Raw genomic sequence first — 20,198 nt, forward strand, 5'->3', positions numbered from 1 at the left:
GTATGTATTGAACAGATGTTAACCTGCCATAATGGGGAAGCCCATATTAACCCTTGATTAGCCGTGTTCGCTGCCTAACGAAGGGTTTGTAATCAGAGCTGCTGGTCCTGATGCATAATCACACGGGGGAGTCCTCACAGACTGCTAAAAACAATAGAACGATTGAACAAACGCAAGTCAGGACTAAAAAGCTACCGGCACTTTCCACCTGCGGGCGTTTCCCAGCGCCAGGGCGGCTGCCGGGGCTGCCGGGCGGTGGGACCCCGCGGCAGTGCCGGGCCCCGGCACCCCGACCCCCGCCCCCGGCGACCCCCCCGCCCCTCCACCCGCCTCCCCAGCGGGGGCCGTGCCGAGGGGAGGCGAGGCGGCCCGGGAGCAGGGCCCGGGAGCAGGGCCCCGCCGCCGCCGCCGCCGCGGCCGGGACGCGCTCCCCGCCGCCCCGCACCGGGGGCGGGCGGCGCCGATCCCGCCCCCCGCCCGCAGCCCCCGGCGCAGGCAGGCAGGCGGGCGGCCGCCTCCATCCCTCCCTCCCTCCCTCTCTCCATCCCTCCGTCCCTCCCCGCCGGGCCGCGCCGCAGCCCGCGGGCGCGGCCAGGAGGCGGCGGGGCCGCGGCTGCCCCGGCTCCCCGCCCGCCTGCCAGGCGCGGTGCGGGACTCTCCGCGGCGCTCCGTCCCCCCTCCGGCGAGATGTTATGGCCGAGCCGGCGCAGAAGGGCGGTGTAGGGCAGGGCGGGCGGCGGGAGGAGGAGGATGAGGAGGCGGCGGCGGCGGCCGCGGCCGCCCCCCCCGCCAGCTACGAGGACTACGAGTGCAAGATCTGCTACAACTACTTCGACCTGGAGCGGCGGGCGCCCAAGCTGCTGGAGTGCCTGCACACCTTCTGCCAGGAGTGCCTGAGCCAGCTGCACCTGCGGGCCGCCCAGCAGCCCCCAGCCGCCGCCGGCGCCGCCGCCGAGCCGGGGCCCGGCCGGCCGGGCTCCCTGGCCTGCCCCCTCTGCCGCCACCGCACGGCGCTGCCCGACCACCGCGTCCACGGCCTCCCGGTCAACACCAAGCTGGCCGCCGCCTGCCCGCCGCAGCTGCGGGCCCGCGACCCGCTGCCCCAGGACCGCCTGCCGCCGCTGCCGCCCCGCCGCCCGCCCCGCGCCCGGGAGGCGGCGGCCGCCCTCGCCCCTCCGCCCTCCCCCGCCGGGCCGCGCTCCTCGGGCGGCGGCTACGAGAGCTGCCAGAGCTGCAAGCGGGCGGCGCTGAGCGCCGGCTGCGTGTGCGTCGTCGTCTCCTTCCTCTCCATGGTGGTGCTGCTCTTCACCGGCCTCATCTTCGTCAACCAGTACGGCGGCGACGGCGGGCCCGGCGCCTCGGCCTCGCCGTCGCCGGTGGGGCCCATCTGCCTGTCGGTGGCCAGCATCCTCGCCCTCTTCTCCGTCGTCGTCACATGGCTCATCTGCTGGCTCAAGTACCGGCCCGAGGCGGCGACCGGCGGGGCCGCCGCCAACGCCACCCCGCGGGGCCGGGCGGCGGCCGCCCGCAGGAGCGACACGTAGCGCCGGCGGGGCCGAGGGAGGTCGGGGGCCGTGACGCGGGAGCGCGGCCCGGCGCCGTGCGGGGCCGTGAGGGAGCAGCGGGCCGGCCCCCTCCCGGCCGGCAGGTTGGTGTTAGCCCCGTCCCGGGCGGGAGGCGGGCGAGGCCGCGGCTCTCCCGGCTGTACCGGCCCGTCAGCGCTGGGCCTGGGGCCTGCCGTGGTGGCGGGGGGCGGCCGGGCAGGGCCCGGTCCCGCCGGCGGTGACAGGCCGCAGCCCCGCTGGCGGTGACAGGCCCCAGCCCCGCCGCCGTGACAGGGTGTGGCCAGACCAGCCCCGCGGCCCAGGCGGAGCCCGCGGTGGCGGGGACGGTCGCAGGGTGACCCGGCGAGGGGTACGGCCGCTCCGGAGGGAGGGCAGGGCCGTCCCGCTAGCCGAGGTGTCTGCGAAGGGCCTCCCCGGGGCTGGGGGACGCCGGCTTCCCGCCGCTGTCGGGAGCGATCCCTGGCTCCTGGGCTCCCTGATGCAGGAGGAACAAATCCCCGTTACAGAAAACTGGCTTACTGTTGCCCCCACCTGGAAGATAATTGGAGAGATTGGCTGTGGGTAGGAGCAGAGCGGGATCACGGTGTTACAATTGCGTTTTCCCTTTTATGAAGTTAAGTCCGTAGGCGTAATAAGGCGTAACAGAAATGTATTATCTGAAAGAGACTGAGCCAAAGTTTCCCTACGATGTTTTGAGTACGGTTTTGTTATAATTTTATTAGAAGGCCGTCGGGCCCTCTGTTGGTCACTTAAAATAAGCTTTATTATTTAATTCTTTGAAATTCTCATTTAATGTGGGAGACTGAAATACTACATTGCACACTTAAAACAATTTATGGAAGATTATTTAATTAATGGAGCTCTGAAATAGGGCTAAGGGACTCCTGTGGTAGGGAGTAATTTTTCACTGGCCGTTGATTTCAATTTTTACAGAGTGAGAGAAGCCCACATTAAAATACGGACGTTCAGCATCACTGCAAAAGTGGAATGCAGTAGCATAATTTGTGTATTAAACATTTACCTTCGGCTGAGGTAGCTATAATGAGATGGTGATTTTCCCTCTTGGTAAGTTTCTCTTCTGTGTCAAGAGTTTTTTTGTAAAGGCCAGTAGAAAACGTTTTTGTTTTGTGAGGTTGGAACATCAAAGATGTCTTTGAAATGTGACAAGATGCTCATTATATGACATGGAAAAACATTGCCATACAGCTGGTTTTGTAGTATATTAAGGAGAGCACTCTATATAGATACTGTTCTATGTTGCAGGATAATTCATTTGGTGCCTGAATTTTTTTAACTTAATTAGTTGTTATAATCTACTCTATTGGGAATAAGATAATGCTGCTTATTCCGTGTTTCTACACAGTACTGTAATGGAATGAGGTAATTATTTTCGTGCTTAAAAATTCCAGAATTTTACAAGTGATCTTTTAGTATGTGTATTTTGCAAGCTGTCTGCATGATATTCTGACAAGTATCCTCTTAATAGACCTTTACTTGACCACTTCTATTTATCACAAGTGCAAAGGAATTTACTATGTAGAACTGTAAAGACAGCAGGTGAAGATGTGTGATGTGTTTTATGACTGCACAAGTGATGTGTACTGTGCATTGCCTCGATTATCACAAATCTGTGAAAAACAACCCCCTGGCCCCCAAAAAACCCCACAAACCCAAGCGAGCGGTGTTTATACAAGACTCTGTTACGATGGACACAGTTTGTGGAAACAATATATGATTTTTGTGTCACTTATGTCTATTTAAAAAGATCCGCACCAGCCTTTTAAAGTGGTATATCATAATATAAAGGCCCTGAGGAGATAAATTACTGGGATCAACTGTGGCTCTGACCGTGGTTCGTGTATTTAGACCAGTGTTTTCAAACTTGGAGTTGCTCGTTAGCCATGTAAAAGGTGTATGCCTCCTAAAATCAGGCCTGACTATTAGCCCCCGTTGACTTCAGCAGTAGTTGTGGATGTTCTGCACCAAAGAAAATCACGAGACTTTTATTTAAGCATCTAAATGAGAATTTAGATGGTTGACTTCAGGTACAAACATTTGAAAATTTTGGCCTTAACCTCTCTGTTCTTCAGTTAATGCATCTGTAAAGTTTGATAATAGCGTTGACCTACCTCACAGGCAAGATGTGAGGCTTTATTAAAGTTTTTAAGCAATTGGAGATCCTTGAAGAGGAGGTGCTATAGAAGTGAAAGTATTATTATAAATGATACTGTCGTAAGGATAAATATATGTAAATTAATGGACATACACAGCAGCAATGTTTTCTAAGAAAAATAAATATATAAAATATGTACGTGTGTACATCATATGCACCGATATATGATTTACCTGTTTGTGCTTCTACTGCAAATGCAGCGTTGCGTATCAGCATTTCTATTTGATCAGGTAAGCTCCGGTACCTTGCAGTTCGGAGGAGCCCACCCAGCAGTCACTGCTGTAACTCCACCTCATGTAGACATGCCGAAGGTGGCTCCCAGTGCTCGTGAAGCTCAGCTGGAGCTCACCGCGTAGCCCTCACTTTGCTCCTGTGGGCTTCCCGGCTGCAGTGAGCTGCTGGGATAGCGCAGATGTTGTGCTGCCAGCACTGTCGGAGCGAGCGAGATCATTCGCACCAACTTGGGTATGTTTACAGGAGCTGCAGTCGCAACAGAAGCTATTTCGTAGCTCTGCCCTGAAATACTGATTACAGTTAGAAATGTATACTCCATCTTTTTCCTTTTCTTTCCACATCATAGTTTTGTTCTTGCCTTTTCTCTGTAAACAGTATTTGCCATTTTGACTAAACCAATGGTTTCAACTGGGATCCACGGACTACTTCTAAAGGATCTGCGAAAGGTAAGTAAGAAAAGCAAATTGATCGTCAGAAGCTTAAATCTGTTACGTGAGGGTCAACTTTAAAATGTTTGGAGGTTGGCACATTACAAAAAGTTGAAGATCACAGGCCTAAACAGGATTTTCAGGCTCATTCACAATTGAACGATCGTGTTACATATCAGGTTCCTACCCATATATTTGAAAATATTTCAGAGACAAATTAAAACGGACAGTCTGACCATATGCCAAATCCTTCTCTCTGCTTATGCAAATTTGGGGAAACCACTGGTTTCGGGAGCATTAGTCTGGATCCACATCACAGTACCAGTCAGAAAAAAGTCATGCATTGTATACATCTCTGGCTACTGTAGAATCCCAGTATTATATTTGTATTTTGGGTTCCTTTGAGTGTACAGATTGCTTGTCCAAAGCCAAACTTTGCTCAAGTTTCAGTAAAAAAAAGTTAAGTAAAATACAAAAAGATAAAATCCTTGTGGCTGGTGGTGTTTTATTATCATAACTATTTCAGTCAAAACGCTTGTGTTTTCTAGTTGTTTAAAAACGCAGAGAGGCTGCAGCTGAAGGGCTATGCATCAGTTACACTATCCACACATCTTACAGAAAAATAACAGTGCTTTGAGGCACTCTGTGGGAAAGCAGAGAAGGCGGGGTATACCACAACACCATGGGCAAAATCATGGGAAATACAAGCTGCTGGGCTTTTTTTTTCCCTCGCACTCTTTTTTTTTTTTTTTTTTTTCTTTTTCTTGCGCTGCAATTCCTCTGCGTTACACGGGCTGGGGCACAAGGAGCAACAGCCAAGAAAAGGAAGCACCAGGAAAGTAAACAAAGGCCTGAAGCTTTCTCAGGAATTTTTTGACCTCTGTGGGATCACAGGCTGCGTGAGCTCTGAAAGAACTGCAGTTTCCAGTGCCAAAAGATCTTAGATTTTGTGTAGCGGTAATCCCCTATTCCTCTACCTGAGTGGAGCACGCTGGACTCCAGACTGGAAGATCAGATTAAATGTTAAGTTCATGAGTTGGAATTGGCTGCCCCACATCAGTGGTATTAAGTCCAAGAGAGGGAGAAAAAAGCAGATGGGGGGGCAGAACCCATCTTACCAACACAGAACCTGGGTGGGTGGTCATGTGCTGTAAACTGTTCTCTCCCATCTTACCCGGGATAGTCGACTACCATCTCTGCTTGACGAAAGTTCTCTCTGGAGCTAACCACAGCCGCAGGATAAAGCTCAGGATATGCCTCTGCCATTGGTGGTGTTTGGGGATGTGCTAGGACACTCAGTACAACATTACAACTTTACTTCATTCATGTTGCCCTTCTTAATAACGTGTGCTCAAGAATTCAATTTTTTAAAGCACCATTGCGTTTTTAACACAATGCCACTGTGTAGAATTTTTATTTCTGCTCTCTCCTTTGAAAGTGTCGCTGGTAAATACCGCGGCTCCAGGAAAGAAAATCATATTCCTTTCTGCATCACTAACCCACAAGTAGTAAATAACCATACAATATTAATTTATGTAACGTTAGGCATTCATCTTTTGAAAGGCAAGTTTGACAGAAAAACACCTGAGTATTTCATAAATGCATGGAAGGAATAAAAACCTTGATTATCTAGTCAGATTGGTTAAAGGGCCTGCATACGAAGATACTTTTGCATTCCTTTATCATGCAAGAAGAAACATAGAAGTTATTCTTGTATTTATGATCACTAGAAATGTACCACAAAGCCAAATAAGAAAAAAACTGACTAGCAGCTGTGGGTACTGAGTTGTACATCCCTGCAATTGGATCAACGACCTGAACTTCCAGAAGCGACTGGTAGTCTGGATCCGATCTATTTTTGTCTGGGTTGAGGCAGCATTTTGGAAGCACATTTTGAAAATCAGGCTGAATCACAGTATTGTGGGTTGAGAACCCGAAAGACCATTTTACTCTGAAAAGCGAGTTTCTGTCTGCATTTATACCTTAGAGAAAAGAATAAACTCCCCTTATTTTTCCCTTGTGCTGTAAGAATATGTTATTAAAATATGGTGGATTACAGGCGCATATGGAAATACTGTTGCTTCTTACCTTAATGCTCTTCTTTTGTAGCTCAGATTATCATTCACAGGGATTCAGGTTTGCTTCCAAGGCTTACGTCCCAAAGTAGCTTATTGTATATAACTCTTCGTATAAAATGTCTTTTGCCAATGATGGAAGAGTGAGCTGCCTTCACGCAGTTACCACAGACTCCGAGGGATACGGGTGTAGTTATAGGGTTAATGTGTATTTTCAGTAGAAATCCTGCTTCGGTGAGCAATTCCAATGGAGTGGGCGAACTGTTCCAACTGGCCAAGGCTGCTGGTTGTACAAAGAGGCAAAATCCCGCTGAGTGGGAATTTTGGGTGCATGTGAACTACACGCTTCTCTGGAAAACACTATGCAATCGTGTAATCAGACCTGGTGCTGAAAACCTTTACTTAGGAGGGAATAGTTGTGGATCCGGAGAAGTGCTGGAGCAGCTCCCTCGCTCATGTTCATGCCTGGCACAGTCCAGTCTCCGTGTTTCCCATTTCGGTGTGTTCTGTGTATCAGTGAAAATTCAACAGCTGCTGAAGAAGACTATTTCAATATGAACACGTACATCATTCAGAGGAATGGTTATTAATCATCTCTGACTTGCAGGCTTGACATAAGCAGTGCATTTGATATTAATACAGTGTGAGATATCTTTCTGGACACAATACTGAGTGCCTAACATTCATTGGAAATAAAACTAGGAGAATTCTTTGCCTAACTTTGTCAGAGCTCTTGGTGTGTGCTGAAATCCTCCTGAGCTCAGTGGTCCTTTTCCCCGTGTTACGGACGTTTCGTAGATATAATGTCCCTGTCTGTTCTGCTGGTCTAGAGGATATGATTTATCTCACTGGAAGTTAGTTAATTTTGTTAGCATATTATATTGCCAAGGAAAACGTGAGTCTTCATTTGTATTAGCCTCTGCGCATTTAAACCACATCAGAGGCAGCTCCCTGTCTGTCCGTTGGTGTAAGATCTTCACACAAACATTACAAATGTTGCCTTCGTGTTACAGACAGGGTGATGGGTCTTTCGTGGCTACAATTTCTAATGTTTCTGAAGGGTCTCTAAATTTTGTGTCTCACTTTTAACAAAGCCCTGCAACTTACCCTGCTTCTACATTTTATCCTGATGCATGTAGAAATGTAGATATTGGGAAGAAATACCAAAACTGTGTTAACAAAATGCAGTTTCCATCATGGGGGATACATATATTCATACAAAATATATTCAAGTACATTGTTCTTTCATCAATGCAGAATAAAATCCTTTTGCTTGTGCTATGGGGAGGGAGCAACACCGACCGTCCATTTGGTGTGTATTTCCTCTTACTGAAACCACAGAGGTCTGAAACTGGCCTTGCAGCTCTGGTTCTGAGTCTCAGGCATATTTTTCACATTGTGCAGATTGTTAGATTTTGGATCAAGGTGACCGTAATCTCTTACAAATAGCTTCAGTTGAGAAATACCTCATCTATTTTGAGATTTTTACGGTAAACAAATATCATAAAGTTGATTTGTCTCATTGGATTATGACATTTGAAAGATATTTTTTTTAAATTATTATGTTTCCCCTGAAGCTGCTACTGATTTGTCAAGGAATCTAAATCTTAACACTTCAGCTCATTACAGGTCCAGATGTAAGCAACGTTTCCCCATCCTATCTCTAGGTTGTATAACCATTTAGCAAAATCTAAGAAATCCCTTTTAGTTATTATTTTGTTCTCTTTTTATTAATAGCGGATAGCAATAACAGCATTTGGTTTGGGGGGTGGGGGGATTGAAGGACTGAAATTTGAGAAATATGCTTGTCATATAAATCAAAATTTGCTTTCCTTTAAAATGGGAAGAATGAGACATTTTATGACTTAGAAACTGTGGTGATGTGCAGTAATTCCAGTTTGATTTCCACATTGTAAATGAGGACTTGTTACTCGCCCAGGGACTAGTAGGAGAGAGAAAAAATACTCGTCTGTCCAAAAAAAAAAAAAAAAAGCTGTAACTATTGCAGACTTTGAAGTGAATTAAATGAAACCATAAAAATAAAACGGAAACCACCCTTTCTTCTGGGCAGGGAGTAAACGTTTCTCTCGGGGGGGTAATTTAAGATCTCCCCGTATTATTTAGGTATCGAAATCGTCTGGGAAATAGGTGACATTCCGGTTGTTCTGGAAGTTCTGCGGACGAAGGGAAGGGGAGGAGGACGGTCCCCGCACGGCCCGCAGCCGCCGGTACCGGCGGCTGCGGGCCGTGCGGGGACCGTCCTCCTCCCCAGGTGACACCGGAGTGGGACCCGCAAGGCCACGCGTGTTCCTCTTTAACTCCCCCCCCCCCGGCACGTATTCCGAAGCCAAATATGTTTGTTTGATCCTTGGGTCCGTAAAAACCCCGCAGTAAAACTTCCCCCCGACACACACACGCCCTCCCAACTCAGACGAATCCGAAATTTCGATTGCGATCTTTAAAAATCCGAAATAAGGGAGTAACACACGCTCTTTTTTTTTTTTTTTTTATTTTTTTTTTTTCCCTGCAGTAGAGGACAAACCCGTCCCCCGCCGCCGTGGCCCGTTGGATGCAGCCCCCCCCCCCCCAACTCGGGATTCGGGGTCCGGCGGCGGGGCTGGGGGGACACCGCCTGTCCCTCCTGCCCCTCAGCCCCGGCACCGCAGATGCATCCCTGTCCTCGTCCCAGCAGGCATGCGTTAGTATGGAGTGGCAGCTGTAGTATCGCTTGCTGCAGGATCTGGTAGTCATCAGAAAGGTGAGGAGTTAGTGAAATACATGTTGTATTTATTGCCATTTTACAGGGAGAGCCAGGGCGGCCGGTGCCGCGTTTGTAGGGTTAAGCGTTTCAGCCTTGTCCCACCAGCGGCCTCGCCGGCCTTCGGGGAACTGGATTTCGCCCTTCCCGGGGATCAGCTCCCAGCCCGGGGCACGGCCGGTCCCCGGGCGGCGGGCAGGTGCCCCCGAAGGCCAGACCCGGCGGGCGGCGGAGGAGGCTCCCCCGGGTGTTCGCTCCCTGGGATCTGCCCAACCCGCGGAAGTGCTTTGCCTTCACCCTCCAGATTTCCCTTTCCTCCGACATCCCGGCAAAGGCGATCCCCGCGGACATTCCCTGGGAAGAAAACTCCTCCTTACGAGGGGCAGCGGCAAAGCCCCCTCCTTTCCCCTCGACCCGGACAGCGGGACTCCGGAGGGGTCCCCGGGCTCGCCTCAGGGGTCCCCGGCGTGGTTAGGGGGGGTCTGGGGTACCCTGTCCCTTGTCTTTACACAGAGACTCCTCCGGTACCGAGCTGCCCCGCACCGAGCCCTTCTCGGGCTGCCAAGCGCTCTGGGGCTGTAAATTAATGAAAACGTAACCCCTCAAACCGGGGGGGGCGGGGGGGAAGAAAAGAATAAAAAAAATATAAGGCGGTGCTGAGACGTGCGGATGAGACATAAAAGCGATGGAAAAAGGTTCAAAGCTTTCGGTGATGACTTTTCAACCTTTATTTATGTGCCTATTAATGCAATATCCATCATGGAGATATGCATCTTTATCCTTTCAACTGATATGCTGGGAATCAATTGGATATGCAGATTGCATTTCATAAGTTTCCAAATGTTAATCTCCCCGGCCCTTTGCTGGTAATTTCTTTTTTTCGCCAAATAGTATTATGTTTCTGCCACCAAAAAAAAAAAAAAAAAAAAAAAAAAAAAAAGAAAAAAAAAAAGCCCTTAAAACAATTAATCTTAAGGCTACTTGTCTCGAAATATATATTTGCTAAGGCTCGGGCCCAGGAGCTGGGCGGAGGGCGACGCTCCTGCCCGTTCCACCGCCGGACCGGGGCCTTCCCGGGACACCGACCCGGGCTCCGCCGGGGCGGAGGCGTCCGCGGGCTCGGTGCGGGTCCGGGGCGACCCCCGCTCCTGCAGTGCGGAGCTTGGTGAGGCCGGGGGAGGTGTCCCGGCAGGTCTTTTCCCCTCTAAACCTGGAGGTGGGGTCTGGCTCCCTCCCGGCGCTGGAGCACGGCGGCTGGGGAAGCGGGCCGGCCCGGGAGCCGGGCGGCGGGGCTCGACAGGTAACGTCCCCAGACACCTCTGGGACCGTAACCGGGGAGGAAGTGATATGCAAAACTACGTCCTGGAGAGGCTTTCCCTGGGCGGGCTCCACTCGCGGAGCTTGTTTCCAAGGAGGAAGCTGGGCTGTACGGGGCTGGCTGTCGCCGTAACCGGTCGCTTCTCCAGTGTCGCCGCCCGCGGGATGCCGCAGGGTGCCACCACCTACTGCTTCCCCCTGCGCCGCCCGCCTCCCCATCGCCTCTCCTGCTCAAAGCAGGGCATTTATTAACCGTTCGTGTGACTCTAACCCCCAAATTACTAGAAGAGCACTGAAGTTCGACATTTTACAACCCGCCGTCGTGCGCAGGTCACTCTGGTCCGAAAAAGTCGATATGGGTTTGGTTTATCTCCGCTCTGGTCCGCGGCAGCGCTCGCATGCCCCCGCGTCTCGCCGGAGCGGGAAGGGACCCCCTCGACGCGGGGCAGGGGCTGGGGACGGGCCGGCGGTTGCTGGGAACCCCGCAGCCCCCGCTCCCCACCCCGCCGGGCGCAGCCCCCCCGCAGCATTCCCTGCCCCGCTCTGCCGGGCCGTACGAGATCCCCCAAACCCGCTCGCTCGGTAGGAGAGGGAGAAGAGGGGAACCTGTGTAAAGAGATACATGAGGCAGCGGGTGAAACCCCCCCGGGCAGCCCCGGGGCAGCCACGGCAGAGACCCCAAGCCCAGAAGTTCCTCGGGAGGTGTTTACGGAGAGGGCAGCGTGCGGCACCAACCAGATAGTACAGGCGCCATACACACACTAGTTTCTTTCTTTTCTTTCTTTCCTTCTTTCTTTCTTTCCTTCTTCCTTTCTTCCTTTCTTTCCTTCTTTCCTTCCTTCTTTCTTCCTTTCTTTCCTTCTTTCCTTCCTTCTTTCTTCCTTCCTTCCTTTCTTTCTTTGTTTCTTTCTTTCATTCCTTCCTTCCTTCCTTCTTTCTTTCCTTCTTTCCTTCCTTCTTTCTTTCCTTCTTTCTTTCCTTCTTCCCTTCTTTCTTTCCTTCCTTCCTTCCTTCTTTCTTTCCTTCTTTCCTTCCTTCTTTCTTTCCTTCCTTCCTTCTTTCTTTCTTTCCTTCTTTCTTTCCTTCTCTCTTTCTCTCTTTCTCTCTTTCTTTCTTTCTTTCTTTCTTTCTTTCTTTCTTTCTTTCTTTCTTTCTTTCTTTCTTTCTTTCTTTCTTTCCTTCTTTTCTTCTTTCCTTCTTTCCTTCTTTCCTTCTTTCCTTCCTTCTTTCCTTCTTTCCTTCTTTCCTTCTCTTCTCTTTCTCTTCTCTTCTCTTCTCTTCTCTTCTCTTCTCTTCTCTTCTCTTCTCTTCTCTTCTCTTCTCTTCTCTTCTCTTCTCTTCTCTTCCCTTCCCTTCCCTTCCCTTCCCTTCCCTTCCCTTCCCTTCCCTTCCCTTCCCTTCCCTTCCCTTCCCTTCCTTCTCTCTTCTCTTCCTTTTTCCTCTCCTTTCCTCTCCTTTCCTTTCTCCTTTCCTTTCTCCTTTCCTTCTCTCAAGTACACGTTTCTGTTTATAAAGCTGTACTCTCCTCTCCCTCTCACCTCCCCTGGAAATAGTTAGATGGAGAACTCCCTCCGAAATCCTTAAGAGAAATTAATGTATGCGCGCAAACCCGGAAACAGTATAATTGATTTATTTCTAATAGAGGAGAAACCAGTAATGTTATCGTTCAGAAATGATTGCCTGTGTTCTTAATAGCTCTAATTTTCACCGTCCATTTGATGTGCTGCAGGTTTAATATAGAGCACTTACTAATCCAATTAAAAGTGCACCTGGCCTGGAAGAGCTCTGTAATTAGCAGGAGCATTTTTAGCTATTTCCACTGGAAAACCGTGAAATCATCTCTGCTGGCCTAAAGGACTGTAATATGGGGGTGGGGGCGAGGAGGGGAGGGAGGAGCGGGGCCAGGCTTTCGTGCCTAATCTTTTTCCCTTGAATTTTTAACAGTTCCCGTGCGGGAGGATGCGGCTGTTTCCCCTCGGTGCTCTCGGTGTCTGGTAGCGCAGGACGCGACTAGGTGGGTTTCACACCGCTTCCCCCCCCGCCCACATCATCCCGGCCCAGGTCCCTGTCCCGGGGAAGCGGGGCTCGGCTCCGGGGGGGAAGATGTTGGGGCGGCGGGGCCCCACGGGGCCGGGAGCGGAGCGGGAGACCGGGAGGTGTTGCGGGAGCCGCCGCCTCCGGTCATCGGCCTCGGCGGGTGTCTGCTCCCACGCTCGGGGCCGCAGCGGGATCGGTGTTGGGGGTGGGGGGGGGCGGTCAGGGGAAGCCGATCGCGCCCTGTGCGCTCCCAATTAAAACTTAAATAGCTTCGTCCTATTTTTTTTTTTTTTAATACCACTTCTCCCGACTTCCTTCCTCGAGCAAGACACGCGTGGCGTGGAGGGGACCTTTGCGAGGTATCCGAGAGCCGTGTGTACCCCCACACCTCCGGCTGCCCCAGCCCGGCTCCGGCCGGGGTCTCACGGGGCAGGGGCGCGGGGGCGCGGTAGCGGTTCGCTCGGAGCCTCGGTCACCGGGGTGCTTTCGTAAAACGCAAACGCCGTGTAAAATACACGCGTCTTACTGTCGTGCGAACTTTCCTTGCCAACCTGTTTCTGGGGTGGGTGGAAGCTTTCCTGAGCGGAGCCGGCCGCCGCAGCGCTCCCGGGGTTCGGGGTTTATTATTTTGCATTTATTTTTACGCGTTTAAAACCCGCTCGGTTTGGTGGCCGGGGCTGGAGAGAGACAGGGCCATGGGCCAGCGGGGTGGCCACGGCCGCGGTGGGTGCGGCGGGGTGACCGGGAACACCGGCTCCCCCTCCCCGAGCGCTCCAGTGCGGAACCCGCCGGCCGACGCCGCGCTTCCCCGAGCGCCGCTGCCGCCTTTCCCTCGGCGGGAGGATTCGTTTAGTATTCCGGCTTTAGTATTGGGATTTCTGCCCAAATAACGCGAACCCCCGCCCTCCCCGGGGCCGGTACCGGCCCCGAAACGATCGCCCGACCCGTAAAGGGGAAGCGGACTGGGAGCCCAGGAAACATTGTTTCCCTCATTTCAAAGGGGGAAACCTGAACGATTCTCATCCTTTTGATTGATTAAGGTCTTGAATAACTTGAAGCTCGGGAGTGACAGTTACTGAATAGACTATTGCAAATAAAGAGCACTGTGGAAAGCTGGGCTGGCACTTCAGAGTGTAAAGGAGGCGAGTTTGCTGGCACTTACCAAGTTATAAATAAAAGGCCATGCACAATAGTACCTTCTTTAAGGACAGACAGTCTTTACAACACTCCTGGCGTCATATCCTGCTGTGGTCACTTCAGCTCCTAGGCAGACTTTACCTCTTTTATTTTTCCAGCAGTTTAGTTTGAATACTACAATAAATTCCTGGGAACAAACGCTTGCTAGTAAGACTTTAACACGCACCGCCTCGCACCCGCACACACCCGCATGTACACACTCACGCACACGCGTGTACCGCGGGGACACGCCGGTGCCATCGCGTTTTAACAGCAGAAGTCCCCACGGAGACCTCACGGGCGGCTCCGGCTTTCGGAACCGTTAGCGCTCTTTGGCCCCGGGATGTTTCTGCCGGACGGCGACAAATTTCGGTGGAAAATAAATAAATAGAAGGCAGGAAAAAGTTTTTTTTGTTAAAAAAAAAAAAAAATTAAAGGAGGGGAGGTTGTTCCCCCCGTGCCCCCCCCGCCACTCGTGCCCGGAGCGGAGCCAGCAGACAAAGCGCTCCATGGGCAGCGAGGCGGGGGCTCAGGGACACGGGGTGCCTGGTCCGGGCTGGTGCTCCCTTCCCCGGGACGGGGACCGGGGCCGGCACCGAGGCCGGGGCGGCCGTCGGGGCACCCAGCACTTCCCCACCGCCGGGCGCAGCGCCCGCGGGGCTGTGCTGTGCTGTGCCGTACCAACCCGTGCCGTGTCGTACCGAGCCGGGCTGGGCCGTGCCGTGCCGGTACCGGGCCGCGCTGCGGCGGCGGCGGCCGGGGCGATGCGTCGGACCCGCCCGTCTCGCCCAATCAGCGGGGGCGGCGCGGCCGGGCCGGGCGGCGGCGGCCAATCGCGGCGGCGCCGCCGCGGAGCCGCGCCGGGGACGGAGCCGATAAATGGTCCCGGCCCCGCGGCCGCCGCTCCCCGCCGCACCGGGGACCGCGCCGCCGACCCCCCCTCACCTCCCCCTAAAAAACATCCCTCCCCCGCGCTCAGCCTCGCCGCACGGCGGGGCCCCGGCCCCTGCCCTCCCGGTGCGGGGCAGCGCGGGTCACTGACAAAGGGGCAGCGGCGGAGCTGCCTCCTCCCCGCCCCCCGGCGGCATCGCCCACCCCCTCCCGGGACCGCTCCTGATTCGGTGGGACCGGCTGACAGCGCGGATCTCTCCTAGATCAGCCCTCACCTGGATATAACCCTGCCGGGACGCCGCCGCCGCGATGACAACTCTGGCTGGAGCTGTCCCCAGGATGATGCGACCCGGGGCCGGGCAGAACTACCCCCGCAGCGGGTTCCCGCTGGAAGGTAAGGCCGCCACCGGGCTGCTCCCACTCGGAAAAGCGAGAATTGCTCCGTGCCGGGATGCCAGGACAAAGCAGCTCCCCCCCGGGTCCCGCCGAGAGCCGGCTCCCCGGGCAGCCCGCCGGGCTCAGCCCCGGGCTGTCAGAGGCGCCGTCCCGCTGGCGCAGGGCCCTCTCCCGGGACGGGCACGGCTGGGGATGCTGCGGGCCGGCGGCTCTGGCCTCGCACCCCGGCAGCGGTCCGTCCCCTCCAGCCGGCGGGGGCGGGGGGAACCGGCCCGGGAGGTCGGCGGCGCAGCTGGCCCCGCGTCCGCTCTTTAGCGGAGCGAGGGGCAGTGATTCGAAGAGCCCGAAGTTAGGAAAGAAGTGAGGAAAAAGTTAGCAAAAAAGATTTAAAATCAAATAAAAGCGATGCAAACGAAATCGAAAGGGACTTTAGAATCGAGGGCACGTCCCCGGCCGGCCGGGCCGCTGCGAGCGGTGGTTCTTCCTCCAGGCAGCGGCGGTGCGAGAGCCCGGCAGCGCCGGGGAGCCCCGCGGGCCCCTGCCCGGGGGAAGAACGGGCGGCGGCGGCGGCTCCCCTCGCCGCACCCCGCGGCGGCAGAGCGGCGGGCAGCCCCCCCGCCGCCCGGGGAGACCGCCGGCTTCCCGCACCGGTTTCCCCCCTTCTCCGCTGGGGTCGGGGAAGCCCCGAAACCCGGCTCCGGTGCGAGCGCAACAGGTGAAGCCGCCCCGCCGCCTTCCCCTGCCCGCAGGGGCGGCAGCGCGGGGCTCTGCGGGGGCCGGCGGGCCCCGGGCGCGCTGCGGGGCGGCGGGGCGGGCGGGGGCGGGTGGCGAAGAGTTGCCTTACAGAAAAGCAACGACAAAAAAAAAAAAAAGGCAAAAACCAAAACAATATCAAAACAAAAAAAAGACCCAGCAGGATCCGAAGGAGACGTTAACGCCATTTCCCCCTCCTGCCTCCCCTCCCCTCCTTTTCTAGTCTCTACTCCTCTAGGCCAGGGCAGAGTCAATCAGCTCGGAGGAGTGTTTATCAATGGCAGGCCTTTACCCAACCATATCCGACACAAGATAGTGGAGATGGCCCACCATGGCATAAGGCCCTGTGTCATCTCTCGCCAGCTACGAGTGTCCCACGGCTGCGTCTCCAAAATTCTCTGCAGGTACCAGGAGACGGGCTCCATCCGGCCGGGGGCCATCGGCGGCAGCAAACCCAAGGTGAGCCCCTCCGTGCCGGCCCGGAGCCGGGCAAACCCCGGCCGCGGCGGCGGGGAGCGAGGCCCGTCCGGGACTCAGCCCCGGGCAGCCGGCAGCGGAGTTTGCGGGCGGGGAGGGCCGGGGGGAGACCGTGCGGGGGTCTGGGGTGGGCGCAGACACGCACCGGTCACAGAACAGCCTGCCGCGGCACCGCCTGTTGCTCCCAAACTTTCCGAGGCTTTAAAAAATATTGTTGCAGTTTCATGGCAAGGATTTTTTTTTTAAATTAAGAAAATCTTATTTAAAAAAACCACCAACTTCCTCAAACGAAACTAGAGAGAAAAGGGTGGGTTTGTGAACGCTGGGCCGCCCAAAGGCCCGGGCGCCCCACACTCAGCCCCGCGGGAGCCGCGGGTGGGCTCGGCGCTGCCGGGACGGAGCCGGGAAGCGATCGCTCAGAACGTCAGGGCTTGCACCCAGCGGGATCGGGCCCTCGCTTCTTTCGTTGCAAAGCGCAAAAAAAAAATAATTTACTTTATTTCTGTCTGCCTGTCTACCGCTCCTTCTCCTGCTCTGTTTATTTTTTTCTGTCCGCTCCAAAGCTGCGTGTATTTATAGTTACACAGCTAAAAAGTTTGTGCTCACAATAATGCAGACAAATATGGAGCCCTGTCTCAAGATTAGCCTCCTCCTATTGTAGCTTTTCTTTCCCACAAAAACGAAGTAAAGGTTTGCGTTTCTGTTGAAAGTTGCTGCTAGATTTTTTTCCTTTGTTGCTTCTAAAGTAGCAATGCCTGAACTTTCAGTGTTAAAACTCGAGATATGAACGAAAGGCTGTTCCCAGCCGGGATACCTTTGTTTTCTTTGAATTCGGCTTAATTTTAAAATAACGAGGACATCGAAAAAACCTCTCGGTACTCGGACTTCTCAGCGGTTTTATTAACGCGACTTTTCATTTGGCGCTGCGAGCTTTGTTCAGCCGAAACTTCACTAACTTGGAGCTTCGCTGACACGGAATCCTCCTCTAATCCCGACCCAGAATTTCCCCGGGATTTTTCTGCCGGCCGCCCGGCAGCCGGTGCTGCCTAAATCGGGCTTTTCCTTGCCGAGGGCTCGATCCCACCTTCCCGTGTAACCCCGGAGGTTTTCCCGGGAAGTTTCGTTTGACTTGGGGGGTGCTTGTCTTACGCGGGCCCGTTGTTACCTATTACATCCCCTCTGATTTTAACCTGCCCGTCCTCGGGGAGTGTTATAACGGGGTTTCTCAGCGGGGCCGGTTTCGTCTCCCAGTGCGGCGGCGGCGGCGGCAGTGGGGGAGGCTCCGGTCGCCCCGGGGATCCCGGCGGCGGCAGCCGGGGCTCCCGCAGACTGTGCCCGCTCGCCTTGTCTTTACTGAAGCAGGTGACGACGCCGGATGTTGAGAAGAAAATCGAGGAATACAAGCGGGAAAACGCGGGCATGTTCAGCTGGGAGATCCGGGACAAGCTGCTGAAGGACGGGGTGTGTGACCGCAACACGGTGCCGTCAGGTACGGGGGGGGCCGCCCGGGCAGCGGGGGGCTCGGACACCTCCCGGGGTGCCGGGGCCGAGGGCGGTACGGGGAGGGCAGCGCCGTGCCCGGGGCGAGCTCCGTATCCGGCGGGAGCGGAGCCCCGGGCCGGTGCCCGTGATGCGGTCGGCGTTCGCTCGCTGGTACCGGCAGACGCGTCCCGGGAGGTTCCCTGCGCTCGGCGGGGGTGTTTTCAATTAAATCGCAACTGCATCCCCCTCCCCTCCGCCTCCCCCTGCTTCCCCGCTGTTCCGCTGCTGCTGGACGGCTCGGGGCTTGCCGGGAACCCGGAGCTGGGAAGCGGGAGCAGCTCCCTGTGCCGGTGGGTTGTTTGCCGGGGGGGGGTACACGGAGCCGGGGCGGTGTTTGTCCGGGTGTCCGTGGGCTTGTTCTCATCACCCACTGCCCAGGCTCGGGAAAAAAAATACAGGGCCCCTGTGCCGGCGCTGGAGTGCGGTGTGGGACAGTGCCCTGGGAAAATCCCCGCTGGGACGGAAGCGGGCTGCTGCCCCCCCCGAAAGCCCCGACTGGCAGCAGCTGGGGGGGGAAGTGGGGCTCTGCTCCCCGGCCCAGCTGCCGCGGGGGGCTGCTGGGGACCAGCCTGGTCACAGCTCTGCGCTCCTCCCAAAGTGAGCTCCATCAGCCGCATCCTACGGAGCAAGTTTGGGAAAGGCGAGGAAGAGGAGGCCGAGCTGGAAAGGAAGGAGGTGGAGGAAGGTGACAAGAAGGCCAAGCACAGCATTGACGGCATCCTCAGCGAAAGAGGTAAAGTCCCATTTCCCCCCGTTCTCCGTGGAGCCCTGGGACCGGCTGGTGCCAGCCCGGGGTGCTGGTGGGTATCACTCTCCCCCTTCCCTCCCCTTCCTCCGGGAGGTCGTCCTGGGGCCAGTGCAGCGGGAGGCATAGGGCGAGGAGCTAGCCCCGACGGGGTGGTTGCCACATCCCGTCCCGTTCCCCCACTGGTATGACCCTGCGGTGTGTGGGAATGGCGCAGAGGTGGGGGCAAAGAAGGGGGCTGCCACAGATTTGGCTTTTAATAGCAGGGATGGGGGCCAGGGAGCAGGGAGGTCTGGAGCCGACCATGGAGCCCCTGGCACGGCTGCGCAGGGGCTGCTTTGCCAGCCCACGCCGAGCAAAAGGCTGCAGCTGCACAGAAGGGGCAGTTGCAGCCAAAGGCTGCGGAGCCTCAAGTCTCTGCCGCCCTGGGCAGGGCAGGGCAGGGAGACGCATGTTTTGGGTCTTCTCTTAAAACTGCTGGGAAAAGCTTGTGCTGGTGGCTTGCCAGGGACTGCGGGGAGGTTGCAACCCGAAGAAGGCGCAGGCGAAGGGGTGCTCCGGGGGCAGCCGCTGCCCCCACTGCGGTTGTGCCCGGGTCCCCGTCTGGGCCGGGGCGGAGGGGCAGGCAAGGGCCCGGCTGGGCCGCCTGTGCGTGGAAGTGGCTGCCCAGCACATGCAGAGGCACTGGTGAAGGCGAGACAAAAGTACCAAATGAGCTGGTCAAACATTTGTACAACTTTTCCAGCTTTTACAAAGAAGGCCTTCTATACACAATCTACACTTGGAGATGAACTTGGAAAACAAAGAGGGGGGAGTCCATTGAAACTCACACTTTGGCTTTGCACAGACAAAGCTTCAGCTAGCAGCAGCTTGATGTGAACAAAAGAAGGCAACCTTTTTATAATTCAAGGAGAAAAGAAGAGAAAACAGCCCCACAAAAGGCTGAGAAAAGACATTATGGGCTTGCAATGAGGGATGAATTATTCAATGAGCCCCTAATAGCTGATGCTCCACGCAGTTTTATGGACTCTCTCCACCGTGGAAAAAGTAGCTGTTTTTACCTAGAAAATGTTTCTAGCATTTCTAGACATTTAGAGATGCTGAGTGCCATTCACGAAGGACAACTGAAACCTGTTCTTTACAAGTAGAGTAACTCCTTGATGTGTAGGAACAAACCCTAAAACCCACCCCAAACTTTTAGTTTTCAAGTCTATTACTAAACCTTTCAGGGAAGCCTCATCTTCTGTGTGTCTGTGTTTGCATGGGTGCATGTAGTACAAACATGCAGAAGGTGCTACCAAAGTAATAGATTAAGGCGAGAAGGCACGGTTTGATTTGCCCCTGTACGATGGGTCACAGAGTTTCCCCCAGAACCTCCTGCAAGAGAGAATTGTTCTGAGGGATGTGCACCACGGGAAAAATAGCTAAACTCGGTGCCCTAGTTGTTTTAAAATATCTAGCTTTTCTGCCTTCCTGAATTTCTCAACAGAGATTAAAAACAGAAGATAGGAAGCCTTGATAATATCCCTGCTTTATGGAACAAAATTAATTAATAGAGACAGCAAGAGAAAAGATATTATTAACAATATAACCCACCCCTCTTTGAAATACTCCTCCTGTTCTTTGACTCT

The 20,198-nt window shown here is 54.6% G+C and overlaps 2 protein-coding genes across 5 annotated transcripts in view; both read left to right on the top strand.

Moving 5' to 3' along the window:
- The first annotated feature begins 553 nt into the window (after positions 1-553).
- On the top strand, positions 554-3,872 carry LOC134517779 (RING finger protein 223). The gene is made up of 2 exons (XM_063339658.1): positions 554-1,648; positions 2,499-3,872. Exon 1 carries the CDS (start codon positions 693-695, stop codon positions 1,542-1,544), a length of 852 nt encoding a protein of 283 aa, XP_063195728.1. The 5' UTR covers positions 554-692; the 3' UTR covers positions 1,545-1,648; positions 2,499-3,872.
- An 11,026-nt stretch (positions 3,873-14,898) lies between these two features.
- Positions 14,899-20,198, top strand: part of PAX3 (paired box 3) — an 81,236-nt gene continuing 75,936 nt past the window's right edge. For 2 of the 4 annotated variants that reach the window (XM_063339839.1, XM_063339841.1), the window contains exons 1-4: positions 14,899-15,048; positions 16,027-16,262; positions 17,640-17,769; positions 18,421-18,555. In XM_063339839.1, coding sequence (XP_063195909.1) covers positions 14,964-15,048; positions 16,027-16,262; positions 17,640-17,769; positions 18,421-18,555 — 586 coding nt within the window. In that variant the 5' untranslated portion in view covers positions 14,899-14,963. The remainder of the gene's footprint in view (positions 15,049-16,026; positions 16,263-17,639; positions 17,770-18,420; positions 18,556-20,198) is intronic. The other 2 variants (XM_063339840.1, XM_063339842.1) reach the window with 1 other exon arrangement.

The sequence above is a fragment of the Chroicocephalus ridibundus genome, chromosome 6, assembly GCF_963924245.1.
Source record: "Chroicocephalus ridibundus chromosome 6, bChrRid1.1, whole genome shotgun sequence".
In the NCBI taxonomy this organism is placed as follows: domain Eukaryota; kingdom Metazoa; phylum Chordata; class Aves; order Charadriiformes; family Laridae; genus Chroicocephalus; species Chroicocephalus ridibundus.

Coding starts and splice junctions, on each gene's coding strand:
- LOC134517779 (XM_063339658.1), top strand. CDS start 693: ATGGCCGAGCCGGCGCAGAAGGGCGGTGTAGGGCAGGGCGGGCGGCGG.